At 37.7% G+C, this 23,271-nt stretch overlaps 1 protein-coding gene across 1 annotated transcript; it reads left to right on the forward strand.

The window, feature by feature from the left end:
• Nucleotides 1-229: 229 nt before the first annotated feature.
• LOC149822578 (putative hexosyltransferase MUCI70) lies at nt 230-21,335 on the forward strand. Its single transcript, XM_089981660.1, has 6 exons — nt 230-713; nt 16,601-16,818; nt 16,982-17,158; nt 17,239-17,394; nt 18,000-18,276; nt 20,811-21,335. Exons 1-6 carry the CDS (start codon nt 359-361, stop codon nt 21,038-21,040), a joined length of 1,413 nt encoding a protein of 470 aa, XP_089837786.1. The 5' UTR covers nt 230-358; the 3' UTR covers nt 21,041-21,335.
• Nucleotides 21,336-23,271: the final 1,936 nt, after the last annotated feature.

Raw genomic sequence — 23,271 nt, forward strand, 5'->3', positions numbered from 1 at the left:
CACTAAAAATGAAATTTTATGGTTTATATTATACATGATAAAACATCATGATACAAAAGCTATATATAGTGGAATGCTTAGGTGATGTCCCTTCAACTTTGGTGACATTCACAAGTTGATCCTACCAATGAACCGAGCCCTTGTGGGCCGTAGGTGCATTTCCTCTCACATGAAAAAAAAGACTAAAAGATGAGACCTTACATAAAAATTTCTCCCTCAAAACCGCAGTGTTCCAGCAACAGTTGGATCCAACTCCGAGGCAACACGAGTCCACCCGCATCAAACGTTCTAACCCCATCCACGCGCATAGGCCCTTCGGAATTCCGATCTCCCCCCTCCTCCTCATCCTCTGCATTCAATGCCGGCGGTGTCGATGCTCAACAACGTTTCCATCTCCATCTCTGACGACGATTCCGGCGAAGATGCCGGAAAGATGAAGGTCCGAGTGAAGAGGAAGCGGAAGAAACCCGGCGCCCGTGGAGGGATCGTCCGGCGAACGCTAGCGAAGATCTTCCGGTGGAAGATGGCGATCCTCCTCTCCTTGATCGTCTCGTTGCTCCTCTTCGAATGGTGGAGGATGGCGGAGGCGCCGGACGTAACGGAGCCGAGATCAGAAGTCTCCTCCTTCTCCTCGTCCTCCGTGGAGAAAGAGTCGGCGGGAAACCTCAATCGGATGGACATGCCGACGCGATCCGTCAACGGAACCAGAGAGCGTAACTCTTTCTCTCTCTCTCTCTCAATTGCTTGTTTTCTAAGAATTGTTGATGAAATTTTTTCTCAATTGCTTCTTTTAAGTATTTATACCAAATCTTTAGAGAGTTTCATCGTCGCAACTTAAGTGCAGCTTTCATCCCAAATTGCATCTTTTTAAGAAATTTTAATGGACCTCGGTCGAAATTTGCTTATTTTATAAGAAACTTTGATGAAAATCTGTAGAATGTTTCAATCTTTGTCGGGAAAGAAACCGACTTGTGGAAAATTGGTCTTATTTAGAAAGTTAAAATGTTGATTCTTTTGCTGTATTTCATGTGAGACAGGATTAGAGTTCTTGTTTTTCGATTTGTCTTTTTGTCTAATTGGCTTGAGGTTCTGCATTTAGCATGTAATCGGAGTTTCCGAAGCTTTTGATTTTTTAAGTACTTGATGTGAATCGGTATACCAAATGCTTGATGCATGTTCTGTTATTTAGCTGGATCAGTAAATTTAGGTGCTTCGGTGTTTCACCAATGGTGGTTTTCCGTGTTGAATCACGTCTAAGATGTGTATACTTCGTTCTTCTTGTAGCCAGGTTGATAAATGTGTCTACTCTTTGATCATAACTGTTGTCCCGCTTGTAGTGACTTTTTATCAATGGATCACATGACCCTCCTAACTTGAGGGGTTTGAAGGCCTAGCTTTATACACCTTATTGCTTAGCTGCCTCAGACAATGTAGGTCATGCTTGTACCTACTCCTAGAAGCATATGATATTCAGAGCTTAGTGTACTTAAAGAGGGAAATGTGAGCTAATCATTGTAACCACGAATATTATCTTTGGATTGCATAAATGGGCTATTATCCTGATGGTTTGGGAGCATAGTTGCCTGCATGGGTTTTTCTGGCTTACTGGTTTGGTACCTTGATGTATCTCATCCTTTTGCTTACTCTTGCATTTATAAGGTCTACCTAGTCATAGTATTGCGTATTGTTGCCAACATTACCAGACGAAATAGGTTCCTAATTTCATTTATGAAGTCAAAGTAGGAAGTAGGGTTGCCCTTGTGTTACATTAGCAATCAAGTTTCTTATTTGTTACGAATACGGATGACAGATAGAATACACATACACATAATATTTGAATTCAAGTGGTTGACTGCCACTTTTTGTGTGGGCTTATCAAATTTTAGGAAACTATTATTTATATTTGTAAGATCAGAAGTACTTGATACAATAGAATATTAAAGAAGTGCTTTATGAATAAGATGATACAAGTATTTCCCTAGCAGTCTTCTTCGAGTTGTGCATGAGGTATCATCGTGGAAAACTTTAGTAACATGTTTTGCTTTTGCTCTATGACCATAGAAATGGAATACTTGAATTTGGTTTTGAGCCTTAAAATGTCTAGTGTCAGGTTATGTTTTTTATCATCAACAGTTTCTCTCACTAGGTGTTAATTGATTTAGGATGCTATAAAAGGCTGCATGTGTGCAAAATAATAATAACAATAACAACTAATGCAAGTTTGACAAAAAAAAATTGCATAAACATAAGTATACACAACTTGTATGGTTAGGCAAGTCTTAAATGACTTGCACATGTGCAAGTTCACATATGTGCAAGTGATAATTTATAATTTAAAAAAAAGATGTCTTGTCAACTTTTGCATTTTATGCAAGTAAAGGATAAAATTAAAGTCTTTTTTCACTTTAACTTGACCATGCAAGTCCCAAGCCCAGCTTCAAATATAAGAGTAAAAGTAAAAGTTTTTATTGGCAGGTTGCACTTAAAATCAGCCTCAGCTTGAAAGTTCATGCACGTGAAAGTAAAAATAGAAGTATTTACTAGCATTTGAAACATTCAAATATCCAAACTAACTCTCAACTCGCACTGTCTATGTAAGTTGTAGTTGAAGTAAATGGGCAAATGGTTTTTACTTGCACCTACATTGTGCAAAACTCAAATTTAACCTACTTGCACATTCCATGCAAGTTGCACGAGAAGTAAATGGGTAAATGTTTTTTACTTTCATCTACATTGTGCAAAACTCAAATTTAACCTACTTGCACATTCCATGAAAGTTGCACGCAAACATAACTTCCAACTTTTAAGTATCTACCCATTCTTCTGTAACAATGTCCACATCCCAGGAAGTTCTTATAAGTCAAACACATAAGTGATAAAAGCAGCTTCACATTTTAAATGGCAATCTCTTAAGTCACAGGGACTCGGCAAACTGGGTGCTGCACCCGCGTCGACGCGCCGTGGGTGCAGCACCCGATGAGGTCAATGGGACCCTAGGTGCGGTCAATGCACCCAGGGTCATTTGTGTCCATTTTTTGAACAAAAAAAAATGCTCCCAAGTTTGTCGGCAAGCAGGGTACCCGCAGGAGGGTCGAGAGAGAAGGAGAAGAGAGAAGAAGACTCGGGAGAAGGGGGGTTTACCTGAGAAGGTCGTGGAGGGCGCTGAAGTCGTCGGCAAACAAGGTGCCCGCGGGAGGGCGGTTGGCTATCGAAAAAATGTCGTGAGAGAGAGAGGGAGAAACGAGCGGTGGGGCTCGTCGGGGTTTCGGTGGCTGAGGGATCTCGAGGCGTAGGGAAACCGAGGGGGAGGAGAGGGTAACAGAGAGAGGGAGAGGGACGAGCACAGGGGGGGGATAAGCTATCAGTCGGCGCTCCGGCGAGCCGTCAGCCGGTGGCTGGAGGTCGGACGGGAGGAGAGACCAGGGCAAGCGGCGGAGGTGGGGAGGGTTTTCTCGAATGAGAAAACCCTAACCCCTTTGTTGCTTTACAAAAGCACGGGGATGGGGTATCCAGTTTGGGTCGGGTCCAGACCCGACCCGGATCCGACTCAATTTTTTTTAATTCATGGGTTTTACAGGGGTAGGGTTTTCCGAAACATCACGATCACTTGGATTTATTTTTTATTTCAAATTAATCTGATGGTTTGATTAGAGAATGAGGGAGATAAAAGAATTCATAAAAAATATGATGGGGTAAGTTAACTATTAAAACATAAAAAATTTATCTATATATATATATATATATAATTTTTTATATTTTTGCCGCACCCCCGCACCCAAGTTTTTTGAAAGTGCCGCACCCGCACCCATGTGACATAGACAATCTCACAATGAAGTAGCACCCATTATAGAAGATATTTCATCATGGCGAAGTTCTAAATTTGAGGATCACATAGTCGTAATTTCTATAAATATAAGCGGTATGAAGCACCAAAATCAATATAAAAATTAGGAAAAGGGAGAAAGTCTGCTAAAAAGAATTTGTGAATGCAAGGGAGATGAAGATACAAGTTTAGATACTCAAAAAATCCTCTTTTCCTACTCTCCCTCTCTTTCTCTTTCTCTTTCTCTTTCTCTTCTCGCTTTGTAGAAGAGAAAGTTATAATTGTAGGCCTTGAGAATCAGAGGCATTTGCAAAGGCACGTCAAGATTAAAAAATTTCAAAGTTGCATTTTATCTCTAGTCTTTTCTTTAGTAGAGATAAAAAAATTTAACAACCTTCTTAGACTCTCTTAGTTGGAAACCATCAGTCTCTCATCTCTTTAAGAGCTTCAAGTATGATGTGAAAAATCAAATGTCCAAAAGTCATGTTTGTGTTGATAAACCAACTAAATGTCATCTACACTTCTCATGCTTTGACTTATGAGGGTTCTTCTACTCATGGTAGAGCAAAAGCTACATCAACAATTTTTTGGCAGCAAAGAAGGTTTGTTTTTAAAACCAACCACTTCTTTAAGGAAAATAATGCCAAAAAGCCCTTTTCCTTATCCAAAGAAAGGGATGTCAAAAGACTTCCATGAAAGCAGGATTTGTACATGCTCCTTCTCCAAACAAAACATTGCCAAAGGTCTGCCATGAGAGTGGGATGCCAAAAAGACTCCTCTCTTTCTCTAAAGAAAGGGATGCCAAAAGATTCTCATAAAAACAATATACTTAAAGACTTTTCTCACTCACCAAATAATTGGCTCTTATAAGTGTGAGATATTGAAAGACTACATGATGCAAGTATCAATAAAAGTCTTCTACTTATGCTTTTACTTGCATAGAACATACATGTTGAGGTTGGATTTAGGTGGAAGTGTCAGTGAAAGGTTTCTACTTTTATTTTCACTTGCATTTGAAGTTGGGCTTCAGACTTTCACAATGTAAGTTGAAGTAAAAAAAGATTTTACTTTTATCCATACTTGCATGGGACACGCATATTGGCAAGATTTTTTTTGTCATTATGAATTTCTCACTTGCCCATGCGCAAGTTAATTTGAAGTTGCATATGTGTAACTGTGTGAGTGATTTAGAACTTGTTCGACCGTGCAAGTTGTTTATACTTGCGTTTATTAAAATAAATTCTGATCATACTTGCATTTGTACATGTAAACCTTTATCAAGTTAATTTAAAGTTTATTAATTGTTTTTACTTTAATCGGAACTTTTTATTCATACAGTTATTAGCTATTGTCATAGAACCACCGAACTTTCCTGTTATTACATTCAACCATCTGCTTTTTCTTATGCATTTTGATACCTGCTTAAGGCATAAAGTTAACTTTTTATCCTTTTTTGATAAAAGATCTCATCTTATATTATTTTGTTAAACCTAAATATTGAGCATGCAGTGTGTCTTTGGAACTAGGGATGTCAATGGATCAGATTTTTCTGATATCAAATCTAATATCATTTAGTCAGATCTGGTAAGCTGAAACCATATACGGTTATAACTGGATGCAGAATGTTTTTTATTTTTTTCTACCGAATCCAACAGATATCCGGATTTGATGGATATCCGAATCCGATTACATGTAAAAATGTGGATTTGGTATGAGTTTTTCACCACCCGAGATTGAATCCAAATCCAATTCTGTTTAGGCAACATCCTATTAGTTGGGTTTGGTGTTGGCCACATCCAACCCAAAACTGAACCTTTACTCACCTATTTGGAACAAAGATGAATGCAACAAAGTTAATGTAGATCTGCAAGTGCAGATATCTTACCAGCCATCATTTGTGAAGCAAGACCATAAGTGAATTGTCTTGTTCATTTTGTGGATGCCATTTCTCTTTTAAAAAGAAAAAAAGAGGGGTATTTTCGAGAACCCCTTACCCCTTCATAAATGAAAACGGGTGGGGCCAAGGGGTTCTTGAAAATACCACCTCTCTCTCTTTCTCTCTCTTTAAAAGGAAAGGAGAGGGGTAATTTCAAGAACCTGGCACCTTCATAAATGAAAAAGGTAGGTAAAGGTAGGTCTCTCTGAAAAAACTTTTCATTTCCCCTCATTTTTTTTTGAAAATTACACAAACACCAAAAATATGGTTTTTAAAATTTTTCATTCCCCTCCTCTTTTTTTTGAAAATTACATATAGACCTTAATATGGATCCACATATGATCCAGACCCAAACCTTATATAATATATATATATATAGATGTGTCCCCGTACCTTTATTTTTTGAAATTGCTATGCTGTACGCTCCGTACCCATACCCGGACCCAGACCTGCACCCAGGTGACATAGCCTTTTCCCATCTGACTCCAAATCCACAACAAACAACAACAACAACTACGCCTTCATCCCAAAACAATTGGGGTCAGCGATATGAACCAAAAAAGAAATTCATTTAGGGTCTTCCACATGAATCCTTTTCCTCCAATCATTTCTATCCAATGCCATGTCCTCGGTGAGGTTCAAAGCATTCATATCCTTTCCTATCATCTCCATCCAAGTCTTCCTAGGCCTACCCCGACCTCTTTTAACTAATATATTTTTCCATTTCTCCAACCTTCTAAGTGGAGCATCATTAGGCCTTCGCCGAATATGTCCAAACCACCGTAAACGATTCTCTCGCATCTTATTTTCAATGGGTGCAACACCTACCTTCTTATGTATCTCCTCGTTCCGAATCTTATCTTTTATAGTATTTCCACACATCCATCTAAGCATCTGCATCTCAGCTACACTCATTTTTTGAATATGATGTCTCTTGGCAGCCCAACATTCCGTACCATATAGTAAAGCGGGTCTAATAGTCGTCCTATAAAACTTTCCCTTCAATCGCAATGGCATTCTACGATCGCACAGCACTCCAGTTGCACTTTTTCATTTCATCCACCCAACCTTTATCCTATGATTTACATCTTCATCAATTTCTCCATACTTTTGAATGATAAATCCCAAATATTTGAAACAATCATCCACAGGTATTTCTTGCTCACCAAGCTTCACTACACTCTCATCACTACTTCGTTGCTTACTAAACCGACATTCCATATATTCTGTCTTACTCTTACTCAACTTACAACGTCTTGCTTCCAATGTCTGTCTCCATAATTCTAACTTAGCATTAACCCCAGCTCTAGACTCATCAATCAAAACAATATCATCAGCAAACAACATACACCACGGTACATTTTCTTGAATTGATCTCGTAAGCTCATCCATCACTATCGCAAATAGGAAAGGGCTTAAAGCAGATCCTTGATGTAACCCAACCGTTATTGGAAAATTGGTTGTCACCCCTCCACAAGTGCGGACATTGGTTACTACTCCTTCATACATATCTTTAATTATACTAATGTACTTGAGAGAAACACCTTTCTTCATCATTGTCCACCAGAGAACGTCCCTAGGTACTCTATCGTATGCCTTCTCTAAATCAATAAAAACCATATGCAAATCTTTGTTCCTCTCTCTATATCTTTCACTAAGTTGTCTAAGAAGATGTATAGCTTCCATAGTTGATCTTCCAGGCATAAAACCAAATTGATTCTCCGATATCATGACAACCTTCCTCAACCTAGACTCAATCACCCTCTCCCAAAGTTTCATAGTATGACTCATGAGTTTTATACCACGATAGTTTGTGCAATCTTGTATATCACCCTTATTCTTATATAAAGGCACCAAAGTACTCTTCCTCCACTCATTAGGCATCTTATTTGTTCGCCAAATCAAGTTAAAAAGATTTGTCAACCATTCTAAACCTTTCTCTCCCAAGCATTTCCAAGCCTCGATAGGTATACCATCTGGGCCAACTGCCCTTCTTGATTTCATTTTCTTCAAAGCCTCTGCAATTTCTTTCTTTTGAATCTTGCGCATGAAGTCACGATTAATCTCATGAAAAGGAATGGAGAAGTCTCCAAGATCTTGAGCATGACTATCATTAAATAGCTTATCAAAATAATCTTTCCATCTCTCCTTAATCTCCTCATCTTTGACTAAAACCCTTTGTGTTTCATCTTTGATACATCTAACCATACCCAAATCCTTCGATTTCCTATCTCTCATCTTTGCAAGCCTATAAATATCCTTCTCGCCTTCTTTGGTATCCAACTTGTCATAAACCTCCTTATATACCTTAGCCCTCGCGTTTCGAACTACTTTTTTAGCTTCCTTCTTTGCTATCATATACTTCTCCAAATTCTCATTATCCCGACTCTTACTTAGATTTCTATAACACTCTCTTTTAACCTTAATAGCTAATTTGACATCCTCGTTCCACCATGATGTATCCTTACCTAGTGGTGCACCGCCTTTAGACTCACCCAATACCTCCTTAGCCACTTTTCTCATGTCACCCGCTATCTTATTCCACATTGATTCTGAATCCTCCTCGAGACACCAATCAGCTTCCTTAACTACCTGCTCTGCAAACATTCCTTGTTTAGCTCCTTTCAGTGCCCACCACTTAATTCTAGGATCTATCCTATGTCTATCCCTTTTGCGGTATTGTCTAATTCTAAGATCTAAAATTAAGACTCTATGTTGTGCAGCTACACTTTCTTCCGGTATAACCTTACAATCGATGCAACAACCCCTATCTCTCTTTCTAAGTAGGAAAAAATCTATCTGACTCGTATTAACCCCACTTTTAAATGTTACTAGGTGAGACTCCCTCTTCCTAAACCAAGTGTTTGCTAAGATCATATCATAGGACAAACAAAAATCTAAAATCCTTTCTCCACTTTCATTTCTTTCTCCTATACCATAGCCTCCATGGATACTCTCAAATCCATCCCTACTAATGCCTACATGTCCATTAAGGTCACCGCCGATGAAAAGCTTTTCTCCATAAGATATCCCTTGTACTACTCCATCTAAATCTTCCCAAAATTGATGCTTAATGGAATCATCTAAACCTACTTGAGGTGCATAAACCAGAGTTACCAGTCAAGGAAGCGGGAGCGGGAAGCGATACGGGAAGCGGGAAGCGAGGCACTTTCAAAAATTTAGGAAGCGGGGAAGCGTGGGACCACTTAGAAGAAAATTCTGAACCGTCTCGGAAACGACCTAGGAAGCGAACCGGAAGCGAGGGGAAGCGAAAAAAAATGAAAAAAATGGGGGAAGCGAGGGGGAAGCGAGGGGGAAGCGTGGGGGAAACGTGGGGGAAGCGCGCTTCCCATTTATGGGAAGCGCGTTTCCCATAAAAGGGGGACGCGCTTCCCATAAAAGGGAAGCGCGCTTCCCAAAAAAGGGGGACGCTTCCCCTCACGCTTCGGAAGCGCGACGTTTCGCGCTTCCGAACCGCGCTTCGGGGAAGCGCGCTTCCCCTTTTGCCTAGGCGCTTCCGGTAACTCTGGCATAAACACTAATAATATTAATAATATCCGTACCTAACACTAATTTAATAAGTAAAATTCTATCACCCTTTCTACGGACCTCAACTACATTATCTATAAACTGACGACTCATAACAATCCCTACGCCATTCCTATTCCTATTTATTCCTGTATACCAAATCTTATATCCCCAAGGTTCTATCACTTTAGCTTTCTCACCTACCCATTTGGTCTCTTGAAGACATAAAATATCAATCTTTCTCCTACACATAACATCTACTAACTCTACCAACTTACCAGTTAAAGACCCTATGTTCCAAGTGGCTAACCTAATTTTATGGTCTTGGACTAACTTCTTTACCCCCACCCGTCCAACAAAGTGAGGGAACCCTTGCCTATTTGACACCACACCCGGGCGCCGGTGTGACGCGTCGCTTCTGGGCGACGACCTAGCAACCCTTGCCCATTTATCACTGCCTCCGGGCCTAGAGAGTACAGCGCGTCGCTCAGTAGGGAACGCCCCAACGAAATTCTCATATTGGTTCATTTTCATAGGATATGACAAAGTTTTTATGCTGGCTGTCACAGGCCTACCGCAACCCTCCTCCTTTATTCGGGCTTGGGACCGGCAGTGTATAACTAAACAGTTATACACAGGTGGAGTTATCTGACTCCAAATCCAAATAGGTAATATTCTCGGTAAGATTCAGTAATGCCTACATCTAATCTAAACTAAATCTTACCTGTTTGCATGCCTATTTTTAAAAGAATCATGTAGTAAGTCCTCTGGCTGGAGTTTGAAGTGTACACAACTGGGAAACATTGATTTGCAGAAAACCATTTACATATACAGAGATCAATGAAAAATCTTGTGCATATGTTTGGACTGTCATGATGTCTTTCTTTTTTATTTTTTCACTTTAAATGAAGGTTTTTGATTGCCCTTCATGCAATATTGGACATTTCAAATGTCCTTAATAGACGGGCTCACAGATGTGGTGTTCTTCATCCAGTTATGAAAAGGCATGTTGCTGATCATCCGTTTTAGTGTTTGTTCTTAGAGAGAAACTGGAAATAAACTATTGACACTAAGAATGATAGTGCTACTAACTATTGTTTTAGTAACAAGATGCCTTGGAGTTCGTACTGGTTGTGTGTTGTGAATGCAAGAGAGACAGAGGGCCAAGAAAGAGAGGACATCCCATCAGATTAGGGTTCTCGTTCTTATATATTAAGGTATTTTACTTTGTACAAAAATGCCCTTAGCATACATAACTTATACAAACATATCCTGTTATAACTTGAATAACTGAAATACCCTTACACAATTACATATTGCCTATTCTTAACACTCCCTCTCAAACTGTACATGGTTTTGAACCATGGACAGTTTGCCCTTCAAGAACTAATGCCTTTGAACCAAAAGTGACTTGGTAAATAAATCATCCATTTGCTTTGCACTAGTGACAAATACACGCTGAATATCTTTATCCTCAACCTTCTCACGAACAAAATATTGGTCCAGCTTCACATGCTTTATCTGAACCATGGACAGTTTGGCCTTCAATTACCAATGCCTTTGAACCGATAGTGGCTTTGTGAATTAATCAACAATTTGTTTCTCACTAGTGACAAATACGAGCTGAATCTCTTTATCCTCTACCTTCTCATGAAAAAAATGTTGGTTCAGCTCCACATGCTTCATCTTTTCATGTTGAATAAGGTTAGTGGAAATAGTTATAGCACTTCCATTATCACAAAGATATAAGACGATACCCCAGATATACCTAGTAACCTATCACCGACCTTCTGGTATTAAGGTCTCCTGCCCATTCAGCATCAGAGTATGTCACAATAATAATTTGTGCATGTTTGGGAATATGACTCCCTCTATTATACACTATACACTAAGCCATCTGACATAATACCTTTAATGTACTCCAGAATCCTTTTAACTGCTTTCATATGACTTTGCCTGGGTGTGTGCATATACTAGGATACCTGATTGACTGTGTAGAGAAGATCAGGTTTGGTGAAAGTCATATACTGCGGAGCTCCCGCTATACTTGTGAACTTCTCAGGCTGCGTAAGCAATGAGTCGTCATCTTGTTTCTCTTGTAATTTTACGCTTTGGACCATAGGAATTTTGGCAGGTTTACATTGTAATATTCCACTTCGCCGGAGAAGATCACGAGCATATTTGCACTGTATGAGACACAGAGAATCACTCCTTTGGTCAACCTGAACTCCTAAGAAATATCTTAGAAATCCTAGGTCCTTCATGTGAAACGATCATGCAAAATCTTTTTCAGCTGTTGTATTCCGGATACATCGCTCTCTGTTGTGGTGATGTCATCTACATAAACCAACATAATAGTCATACCTCTATTATCATGGTGAAAAAATAATGAATAATCACAATGGATTCTTGTGAACCCTAGAGATTTAATCCCATTGTTGAAAGTCTCAAACCATGCTTTGGATGCATGCTTTAAACCATAAATAGCCTTGTTCAATTTCAGGATTGTACTTCAGGTGTTCCCTTTTGGATAATCAGGAGGGTGCTCAATGTAAACCTCTTCATATAGATCTTTGTGAAGAAATGCATTCTTCACATCAAGCAGATACGGAGGCCATCTGTGAGCAGCTGTAAGAGATAGCACCACTCTTATAGTACCCATTCAAACAACAAGACTGAGTTTCATCAAACTTCAACCCATGTTCCTGTGTACATCTTTTAGCAACTAAATGTGCCTTGAACCTTTCTACACTCCCATCAGATTTGTGCTTGATTTCGTATGCTCATCTACAACCCACAATATTCTTTTTTGGAGGCCTATCTACTAGTATCCAAGTGTTTCACTCATGCAATACCTTGATCTCCTCATTCATAGCTTCTACCCATCACAGATTTTGACTGGATTCTCTGTAACTCGTAGGTTCTTTTTCATTCTCAATGGTTGTATCAAACACATTAAAATCTAATGAGAAAGTTTCATAACTAACAAACTGATCCAGTGAATGTTTCACTGTTGATGACTTTGTTATCTGTGCGAGAAGGTCAGCTGCAACAATGCCTGGGTTTTCTGGTGTACTAGGCTGCATATTTTCAGCCAAAGGAGGTATAGCAACACACATATCAGTCTCTCTAATTGTTGCCTTGTGACGTCTACTATACACGAGTTCAAATTAAGGGGATGTAGTAGACTTTGGTGGCTGCATATGAAAAGAATCAGATTCAGCTTGAGGCACTTCAAATGCATTGACCTGTCCTGCTAGAGAAACCATATTATGCTGCATGAAAGTAGACCTACTGGTCCTGAAATATTGTCTCTGGTAGCATGAGTAGATAGCAAAAAAAAGTATGAACAATTTCCGGGCGAATGTGATCTGAATTGCTACTGCAGCCTGCTGCCTTGTTCTTATCAAAAACATCTCGGGATTTGACATGCCTTTGAGAATCATGATCAAAACACCTATATCCCTTATGCTCATCATCATAATCAACAAATTGACACATTTGAGCTTTTGGAGACATCTCAAAGAGTTTTAAGAACAAGAGCATCACACACAGCCAAAAACTCTCATGCGACAGTAGTCTGGATTCTCCCCAAATAACAAAAAATGTAGAGTACAATGTTGTCAGAATCGTATCGTACCCTGAATGATTTTCGAGACGATTCAGGGAATCAACCAATTCTGATTTTGAACCAAATTGAGCTGAATCGGCTAATTTTTAACCAGAAGATGATGCATGTTAATAAACAAAAAATTTTAACCCTTTTTTAAAAAATTAAAAGATAAACCGATTCAGCTCGTTTGGTATCATTTTTTACCGATGTGGTATAACCCATCCAATTCAGGCTGATTCGCTACGATACTGACAACATTGGTGGTGTATACTCATTTAAGCTCGTTAGAAGCATGTGGTTGATGGGAAAAACCATAGTATGAAATGCCTTTGTCCACAGGACAGTTCTAAGATTCTGCCATCATTGTGAGAAGTGGTGTTTGCATTCCACAACACCATTTTGTTCAGGTGTCCTTGGGCAGGACATCTCATGCTAGATTCCATTATCATGAAGATATTGTTTCAATACATGGATGCGTATTTACTACCACCATCACTCTTGAGGGTAAGAATCTTACAAAAAAAAAAGATTTTCAACATAATTATTGGAACGTTGGAAAATAGAAAATACCTTATCTTTATATTTAAGAAAAAAAATCCAAGTATATTTGCTGAAATCATCTATAAAAGTAACATAACACCAAGATTTAGAAAGGAGAGAACGGGCGCAGGACCCCAAAAGATCAGTATGAATCAACTCAAAAGGGAACGAAGATTTTTTATTAGATGTTCCAAAAGAGAGCTCATGGCTCTTACAAATATAACAGAAAGAAAAAAGAAAGGGTTTTTTTGGAAATCATGTTCTTTAGATAAACAAGATTCTTACTACACAAGACACTAAGAAAATTACAATTGCAATGACCAAGTTTTTTAAGTGACAACTCGGTCTCTTTATTCTGACTCTCCACACTAGAGATCAAAACTGGACTGAAAGACAATGACGGATGTTGGAATCCATTGATGACATAGAGGTTCCAACATCTCTTTTCCTCAATGAAAATCTGATTGATGTGAAGTTCCTTCACAGAAACAGAAGATGGGGTGAAAGAAATGTAAGACTTAGACTGATCACATAACCAGAAAACCAAAATGAGATTACGTTGAATACCAAGAACAAGAAAAGTATTGGAAAGATATATTTTTTCTGAATTTGTGTGAACAACAGTTGTTCTTGCATGAGTGAAGGGGGTATATTTTTCATCACCAGTGACTATTCTACCCATGCCATGATAAGGAACAACATTGAGAAGTTTACCTTAATCACTTGTCACGATGTACCATGCATTAGAGTGTTGCCCACTGGTTCCCCATTGCATGTTGTTTTGTGCTGGCAATGGGGTATGAATGTTAACTAGAGCTGCCTAAGGATCTACAAGATGGTTCTGATTTAAATTCATATGCGAGAAGCCAGTACTCAGAGTATCAACATCTTATGTTCATGCGTGAGAAAGAGCATATGAGGCATAAGAGACTGCCTGGGAGTCTGGGACCAAGGGTGAGAATAATTAGGGCCCATAGGAGTAGGACCATGTGGTCCCTGAAAAGTAGGAAAACTACTAGTAGCTAGCGACCCGAAGTGTGCCAGAATAGGAACTGTAGATGGACAATAAGAAGGCACATATCTCCAATAGTTATCTGAACTGGTGTGCCCACACTTCCCGCACATCTGACATGTAATATTTCCTGGTCTCTATCCCATTGAGTAGGCAAAATACTTGATTCACGTCCATATTGCTTGCCTTTGCCTCTTTCTGAGCCCTATGGTCCAGGTGGAGCATTCCCAGGAAACAAAACTTCATGTTGTAGTCTGATAGATTCCTTCTTGCTAGACCCTGATATATTAAACATGGCTTCATGCTCAAGAAGTCTACTTCCAAAGATGATCAAAGGTCGGTCGTGGACTCAGGTCAGCATACATGGTAACAAACATGTCATATTCAGACCCCAATCCTCTAGTTGTTTTCATGCAAATATCTTCATCAGATATGGGAGTGCCAACTGGAGCAAGTTGATCCATCATGGATTTGATATGGTTCAGATATTCAATAACATTGGAATCTCCTCATTTCAGTTCAGCAAGCTCCCCTTTCAAATAGTAGATTTTCAGGGTGGAAATTTGCTCGAACTGATGATGCAGTGTTAACCACAGCTCCCTCGCAGGAACACCTGTAGATACTTGAAGCAAAACTTCTCTTGAGAGCGTGGCCGTAATGAAGACAACCACAGATTGATCGTTCTTCTTTCAAGAGGTGTACTTTTGGTTTCTTGGTGGTAGTTGTCTTGGTAGGTTGCCCTTCTTTCGCATCATGAGACACAATGAACTCGGCAGGCACCGGAAGAGCCCCGTCAAGATAGCCCATCAAATTGAGGCTGCTAATGAACAAAGTAATATACTTTTTACAGCTTATAAACTTGGAGGAATCCAACTTATCAATGACAAGTGGGTTCAAAAAAGAAAATTCATTCTAGGATTCGAAAAAGACATATTGGCAGGACAGAAAGAAATAAGATTCAAAAGGGAAAACAATGTAAATATCCAAATTAATAAGCAAAGACCAGGGAATTAATCTGAACAAACAAAAGGAATAGTAATTTTTTTGGGAAGCAAACAACCAAACATACAAAGAAGGATGTAAGACAATTAATGGATCTTGAAGCAAGAAACCAAGAAACTTTCAACGAAGAAAACACAAACAGAAAATTTGGAGAGAATCAAGAAGACATCTGCAGAAAAGATATTTGCAGCAATGATGACATCAACAATGACATCAGCTCTATTCCTTTTTTTTACTTCCTTTTTCTTTTGAAATCAATGGGACTGCTTTTTAAAGGAAACAGAATAACGACTTGATAAGGAATAAAAGGACGACTTGATGAGAAGCCAAAAAGCAATATGCAAGAAGTATAACAATGAATAAATAAAAGAAGAAACATAAAGACGAAGAGAAGGAAGGAGAAAACTCGACTTATCTTGTAGAAGAAAAGATGTTTGTCAGCAGCCTTTGGAGATTTGAGGTCTTATACTTGCCCCTACTCTGATACCATAACAAGATGCCTTGGAGTTCATGCTGGTTGTGTGTTGTGGATGCAAGAGAGAGAGAGAGAGAGAGAGAGAGAGAGAGAGAGAGAGAGAGGCAGCCAAGAAAGAGAGGACATCCCATCAGATCAGGGTTTTTGTCTTTATATATTAAGATATTTTACTTTGTGCATAAATGCCCTCAGCATACATAACTTATACAAACATATCATGTTATAACTTGAATGACTGAAATACCCTCAATAATACATACTGTGACCCTACTCTTAACATACAGTACTTTGTTACCTGTATGTACAGAATATTCTATATTTTCCTGTTAATTTTATATTGGTACTTGCACTTCACATTCTTCATATTTCTCTTGATGGCATAAATGCCAAATTGGATAACATCCATGCCTGTTATCCAAGATTTCATTGCCACCAAGAATGATTTACATTTGCCAATTACTGGCTAACTTACTCTATCATGGTATCATCTGTGTTCCAGGAAATGTGTCTAATTGATGCATGAAATATGTTCATTTATTTCCACTTTCCCTGAGTTTGTTGTATTTCACTAGTAATTCTGTCGTTCATAAGATTTTATGTGAAATTAGTTGCTAATGCTTTTCAGCAATATCTTGTATTCAATGGGAACTTATTGACTACAAATTCCTCAGCTTGCTTGAAGATCTTACCATTAGAAGAAATTGAGCAGTTGGAGCTCCCACTTGTTTCATTGAAAAAAGGCCCTGTGAGAAAAGTGATATATAAATCACATGTGGATGTGAATCACAATGGAGGTATTAATGATGTATCACACCAAGATATGGAGGCTACCAGATTTAATCTTTTCACTGGCTTCCAGACCCTCTCTGAGAGGGCGGATAGCTTTAAGGTTAATATCAGAACTCAATATTAGAAAAAAAGGAGAATTTCCCTTGCCTGATCTTACAGAACCTTGCTTATGCATGTATATTCTCATAATTGTATATGTTATTGGCTTATGTTCTTATTCTTTTTTTCTCTATTTTTCTCTGGTATATTAATGATTGTTTCAGGTAAATGAAACAGCTGTAGTACACTGTGGTTTCTATAGTGAAAGTGGTGGATTTAAAATATCTGATGAAGACATAGGTTTTATGAGATCATGCAAAGCTGTTGTGTCTACATGTGCATTTGGTGGTGGAGATGATCTCTATCAGCCTATTGGAATGTCACAGGCATCACTTAGAAAGGTTTCTTTTTGGCTCAAAATAATCTTCTTAAACTAATGCATGCAGTCTCCGTAAGCTAATCCAGTTGTTTTTTACTTCAGGTATGCTATGTAGCTTTTTGGGATGAAGTCACTCGCTCAACTCAAGAATCAGAAATGAAGGTGATTGGTGATGATCATATGATTGGTAAATGGAGAATTGTGGTTGTTAGGGACCTCCCATTCTCTGACCAACGACTCAATGGAAAAATTCCCAAGGTGTGTGGTCCTTTTCTCGGACATTTTTCTTTTCATTGCTTCATTGGGAGTAAATTTACTTGTGATTCTAACTGAAAATATTCTGAAAAAATTTTGTTTTGTTTTCTTGATTTCTCTTCAGAAGAATATCTGATGAAAAGAAATAGTGTGATTTAATAGATAAATTATAAATCTTGAAAACTAGAAAAAAATCTTAAGAATTTGAGGAGATATTATGTCTTAAAATTGTGGAAAATTTTCTCTCAGTAAAATTCTGAGAAATCTATTTTTTAGTATTAACAGTCTGAGAGATGCTAGTCAAGATCTCTCTCTCTCTCTCTCTCTCTCTCTCTCTCTCTCTCTCTCTCTCTCTCTCTGAAGTATTGTAATGTCTTGGCTGCGGAATTTTGTACATAATCACATTGTATGGAAATTCCTCATATCAAGCATGTGGGCTTGACCCTGGGATATAAGGTAATCAGGTGCAGTTGACCAATAAAGAAGAAAGATTACACTGTTTAATGTGTGTGTAATTTCTCCTTAGGTGCTAGATAATTAAGGTAAGGGATGTAAGTTATTTGAACATTGAAATGAATTAATTGTTCATTTTGGGCATCTGAAATTAGATGTTAAGCCATCGCCTCTTCCCTGAAGCAAGATATTCAATTTGGGTGGATTCCAAGTCTCAATTTCGAAGAGATCCAATTGGTGTTTTTGAGGCACTTCTTTGGCGTACACATTCTTTACTTGCAATTTCAGAGCATGGAGCTCGAAGTAATGTTTATGATGAGGGGAAGGCAATTGTTAAGAAGCATAAAGCAACCCCAGAAGAAGTTGAAGTACAACTCACACAGTACCACCTTGATGGATTTCCTGAAGACAAGCGGTTCAATGGCAAGAAAGGTAACATTCAACTCCATCTATTTTAGATGCACCAAGACAAAAATATGCATTAGCTGAAAAAGTCTAGCTGTTCAGAGGGGAATTGCTTGTTGAATTTTCTTAATAAATAGCTTTGTCAGGTCCACACGTGCTAAACTCCATATGTTTTTTAGTGAAACACAAGATTTTTAAATGAACATATCCCTTGGGTAGGTTCATGGCAAATTTAACCGGAAAAAAAAGGAGGTTTTGTTCACCTTAAGAGTCATTCAGCCTTAGTCATATGTAAATGGAAGCCCATTTCAAGTTGCCTTAAAGTCACTTAGCTCATGAAATATGAATAAATTATTTTTAACTCTGCAAATGAAGGGCTTTCTTAATTTGTTCAGAAATGTCCTGCTCTTGGTTGTCATACAAATACAACTATAAATACAAGGATACAACTAATTTTGTGTTGTTATCTATTAAGAATAGTATACCAGGTGACAATGTCATTAAGGCATGAATATGGATATGGGCTCACTGGTTCTGATCCAATTTTACTCATTGTAATTTATGTTGTATTGGTTTAATATCCCTTCTTATGTGTTTGTTTGTTATTCTATAACAGGGTTATTTCAGTCCATGTAATATTAAGACAGTTTGGTATATATGGAAAGATTTAGGTCGCAACCCACATTAGGAATCATCCCATTCAACAGCATCTTCTCTCTGCCGCATCTCTTCTTCTTCTTTGCTGGGATATTTTGGTGTCATTTGCAGATTTATCAAATGTATGGGGATAAAAGAATGTCCCTGTGACATAGGCTTTGGGTTATATCATTTGGTTGGTTAAAGGACAAGTATTGATTTCTATTCAAATATTTAGAATAAAAATAATATTCATTCTCTCTTGTTTCCTGTTTTTAGCATGCACTTAATTTGATCTGATGATCCATTTAAATCTTCTCACCTTTCACATATTGTGTATGGCTTTTTGTGCATGCCTTGAAGCATCTTTAATTGTAATATAATTGCCACATCTTTTTATACTGATAATAGCAAAATTTCACATGGATACCTTATATCCTGTTTAGGAGAAGGATGATTTGCTATGAGACAATTAATCATCTTCCTGCAAAGAGGGATGACCCCTACAAAAAAAATTAGGGCAACACGTGTAGTTGAAATTCACGCTTTGCTTCCGTCACCAAGTGTTGTGAATCACAACATCAATACTAAAGAATACTCAGGTTAAGATTTAAAAATATGACAAATAGAACTAAGTAATTGTGTTTTATAGTGTGGAGCCAACTCTTGTCATAGCTTCATCATCATAATCGTTATTTTCTTTGAGAGGGCCATAATCATTATTCACTAGAACAACTTCCTTTCTTCAAGAATGCATGCTTTGTTCATAAATTCTACAGGCTACGATTTCAAGTTCAATCCCACTGTCTTTGGGAGTAGGATGTATTCATAGAGGTGTAAGGGGTTAATTTGGAGGTAGCTAGAATTCAAACTCTAAATTTCTTGATGAAAACTAGAAGTGATGGATTTGACTGGATAGCCACCTTGGAGGTTAAGCTACAACTTGCTGGTGGTTTGAGTTACAAAATTTTCTGACCCTTTTCCATGTTTAATAATTTTACATTTGCTTAGCTTTATTTCCTGAGATCCATCTGTATAGCTATCTATTCCTTGAATATTTATAGGTGAGGATGTGAAAGAGGTTGAACACAGTTCAGTCATTCGAGGATCGAAGTGGTTGTGCCAACTGCTGAAGCATGTGTATTGCTAACCTGATTAACTTTTTGGCCGATATAGATATTCTTTTGTTTTGGCATGGGCATTCCCATCTGACTCCTTGTTTGAATGGATATCTAATGTTTTGTTCTTTGTGAGTTTTGCTATAATGGCTGAGTATAAAAATTGTGGTTCTGTCAAGCTGGGCATGCAAAATGCATCTTTACTTGAGATTTCTGGCTGGAAGCGAGTGGCAAAATTTCGGAATGGCTATTAATAATGACATTGCCATATAATGTCACAAGCTATGTTTTTTGTTTTATTTTACTTAAGAATATACCCCCTTTAATATAAGAGAAAGATATCAATCTAGCCAACAAATGTATCAGACCTTTTTGTTGTATTGGTGCAGTGTTTTGATGAATATGTTGCATGTTCTTTGAGATTCATGTCTCTGAACTTAGATGAAATGTTGACCTTGATAGGTATCGAGCTATGTCACCTGGGTACGGGTGTGGGTACGGAGATTATGACATGGCAATTCCAAAAAATGTGGGTATGGGGACACGGCTATATATATAAATATAAAATAAACTGAATATAACCTAAATATATATAATATATTTAAAATATATATTATATACTAAAAATATAAGGTTATAAACTGAAAATATAATTAGAAATTATAAATTGAATACAAACTTGTATGTATGGAGGGTATAATAGCGTGTCCGGGTACCATAGGTATCAAGTTGCTTGTTAATATTAATGAATATGCTGTATATGATGTCAAATACTTGTGCATAACATGAAAGTTTTTCCTAATGCAGCTCTGGCTGAAGCTTCTGTAATAGTGAGGGAGCACAACCCCATGACAAATTTGTTTATGTGCCTTTGGTTCAATGAGGTGGTTCGATTCACATCCAGAGATCAACTTAGTTTCCCGTATGTCCTCAGGCAATTGAAGGGAATGAAGATCAATATGTTTCCTGTCTGTACTCGGAAAGCTCTGGTGAACAGTATCGGCCACAAGCGCAAAGTAAGGCCACTGAATATCTAGTATCTTGAGCTTAAGAATATGTGCTTGCCAGTGGTGAAAAGTCAGATTTAACTGGCACGCTTTCTGGGCAACTGATTTAGCAGCAGCAACATCACTGTTGGGTGCAATTTTTAGTAATCCATTAATTTTGACTGATTCATTTGTACCATAAATGTAATAGTCAACAAAAATTTTGTAACATGTTGCCAACTCTGTATCGAGTAATGATAAATGTACAAAATGATTTTAGACCTGACTATCAACTATTGGCATCAAGTCTGGATCCCGAAGATTATATAAGGAGCTATTCTTGAGGTCATCGATCTTGTAGAAAACCTTCAATCTTCTCATGATTGGATCTTTTGAAGTATTTCCTCCAGCATTTTTTCCCTTGTTTTAACATCTATATGCAAAAATCAAATTAACCATATTACATGAGATTCGCAGTTCTTTCAATTCACTAGGTGAATCGTTTTCCTAAAAAAAACCCTGAATCAAACCGATTGTGAATCGGCAACTTTTTACCATCAGATGACATGGCATGCATTATTCAACAACAAAAAATATTATAAAGTATAAAATAAATTTTTAACCTTTTAAAAATATTTAACAAATAGAATTGAATAACAGGTGAATAGGGCCTTGAGTCAACCAATGGCCAATTCAATCTGAATCGGCTGATTCAGGCTAATTCTGACATTGGTTTAAGGGTCTCAACTTGGGCTATCCCACAGCTTGACTATGGAAAAGAAAATTTGGGTTTTGTGGAGAGACTGGAGTCCCTGAACCATACCTAGGCATACTGATCGAAAGCTTATTGCAACTAGTATTTGATCTTAGAACCATACCTAGGCATGGTGCTCAAGCTTGTTAAACTAACAAACCAAATCTCAAGTGACAAATTTGGATCAAGTTCATGACTGAATCATTTAATACGATCATGTACAGAATTCATTCAAGTAAAAAGGAAATCATGTATCCAATATTTTTTGTGTTTTTTTTTATAGGAAAGCTAGGGGTTGTACAACTCTAGCCAGTCTAGCTTCTTATTTGACCCAATCCAACATTTGAGATGCTTTCCCCAATTTCCAACTCCCTTCCCAAAAACTCTCCTCTCAAACAGGGCATCATTGTGGTATTGATTCAAATGCATCTCCAGCGCCCCAACCAAATCATGCCAAAGCCCCTCCACCAAAAAGAGCAAGTTTCCTGGATATGATAAAAAAAATGATGAATCTAACAAAAGCCATCACATTGTAGGCATTATCGCTGTTCCGGACCGCACATTCTTTGTGATTATTCATCGAAATTGCAGCACAGTGTCAAATCCTTGAAATGCTGCGCGGAGGGTTTGCTTATTTACTGAAAATAATAGCATAATAAAATTCTCTCTCTCTCTCTCTCTCTCTCTCTCTCTCTCTCTCTCTCTCTCTCTCTCTCTCTCAAGGCCAAATCCTTGAAATGTTGCGTGGAGGGTTGCTTGTTTACCGAAAATAATAGCATAATAAAATTAATGGTGCTCTCTCTCTCTCTCTCTCTCTCTCTCTCTCTCTCTATATATATATATATATATATATATATATATATATATATATATATATATATAGTGCATTGTAGACCGTACATTGTTTGAAGCCGTTCAAAAACCTGCTTATCTCTTAGACTCATATGATTCAAAACTCATTTTTCACTAAACAAAGATTGTAGATCACATCCATAAGATTTAATTTAAAAAAAAAAAAAACTAAAGCCTATGATTTTCAGCTCAATAGTTCCATATAATTTGATGCCTCTAAAGGCACCAAATATTAACGATATATAATATATAGTAAGAGAGAGAGAGTATGTGGTAGCTGCCTAAAGTAGTGTACCACCAACGGACGCTTAGCGCGTGGCATAGTAGCCAAACTTGTCCTCGGCAACTCATCGAGAAATCAGGATTAATCAGTCAACCTCAGCATGCAATCTCTTTGCCAAATCGTGATTATTGATCAACAAAATCATAAATTGTGATTGATCAGCAAAAGCGCGCACACACTTAAATAATTATATTCTGCTGAATTTTAAACCATGTAAATAAACAAAAGCTTATCAATTTATTAAATAATTTTAAGTTGACATTATTGAATGTGCAAAATTAAGATTGCCATATAAAAATCAAATATGCATGAAACATTTTCAATGTTCTACATTTTTTGTTTGCACTTTTAAAATTATATTTTTTGATATTATTCATTAATAGATTATTAATA

Source organism: Nuphar pumila, chromosome 11 (assembly GCF_984573655.1).
Source record: "Nuphar pumila chromosome 11, dmNupPumi1.hap1.1, whole genome shotgun sequence".
Taxonomy (NCBI): Eukaryota; Viridiplantae; Streptophyta; class Magnoliopsida; order Nymphaeales; family Nymphaeaceae; genus Nuphar; species Nuphar pumila.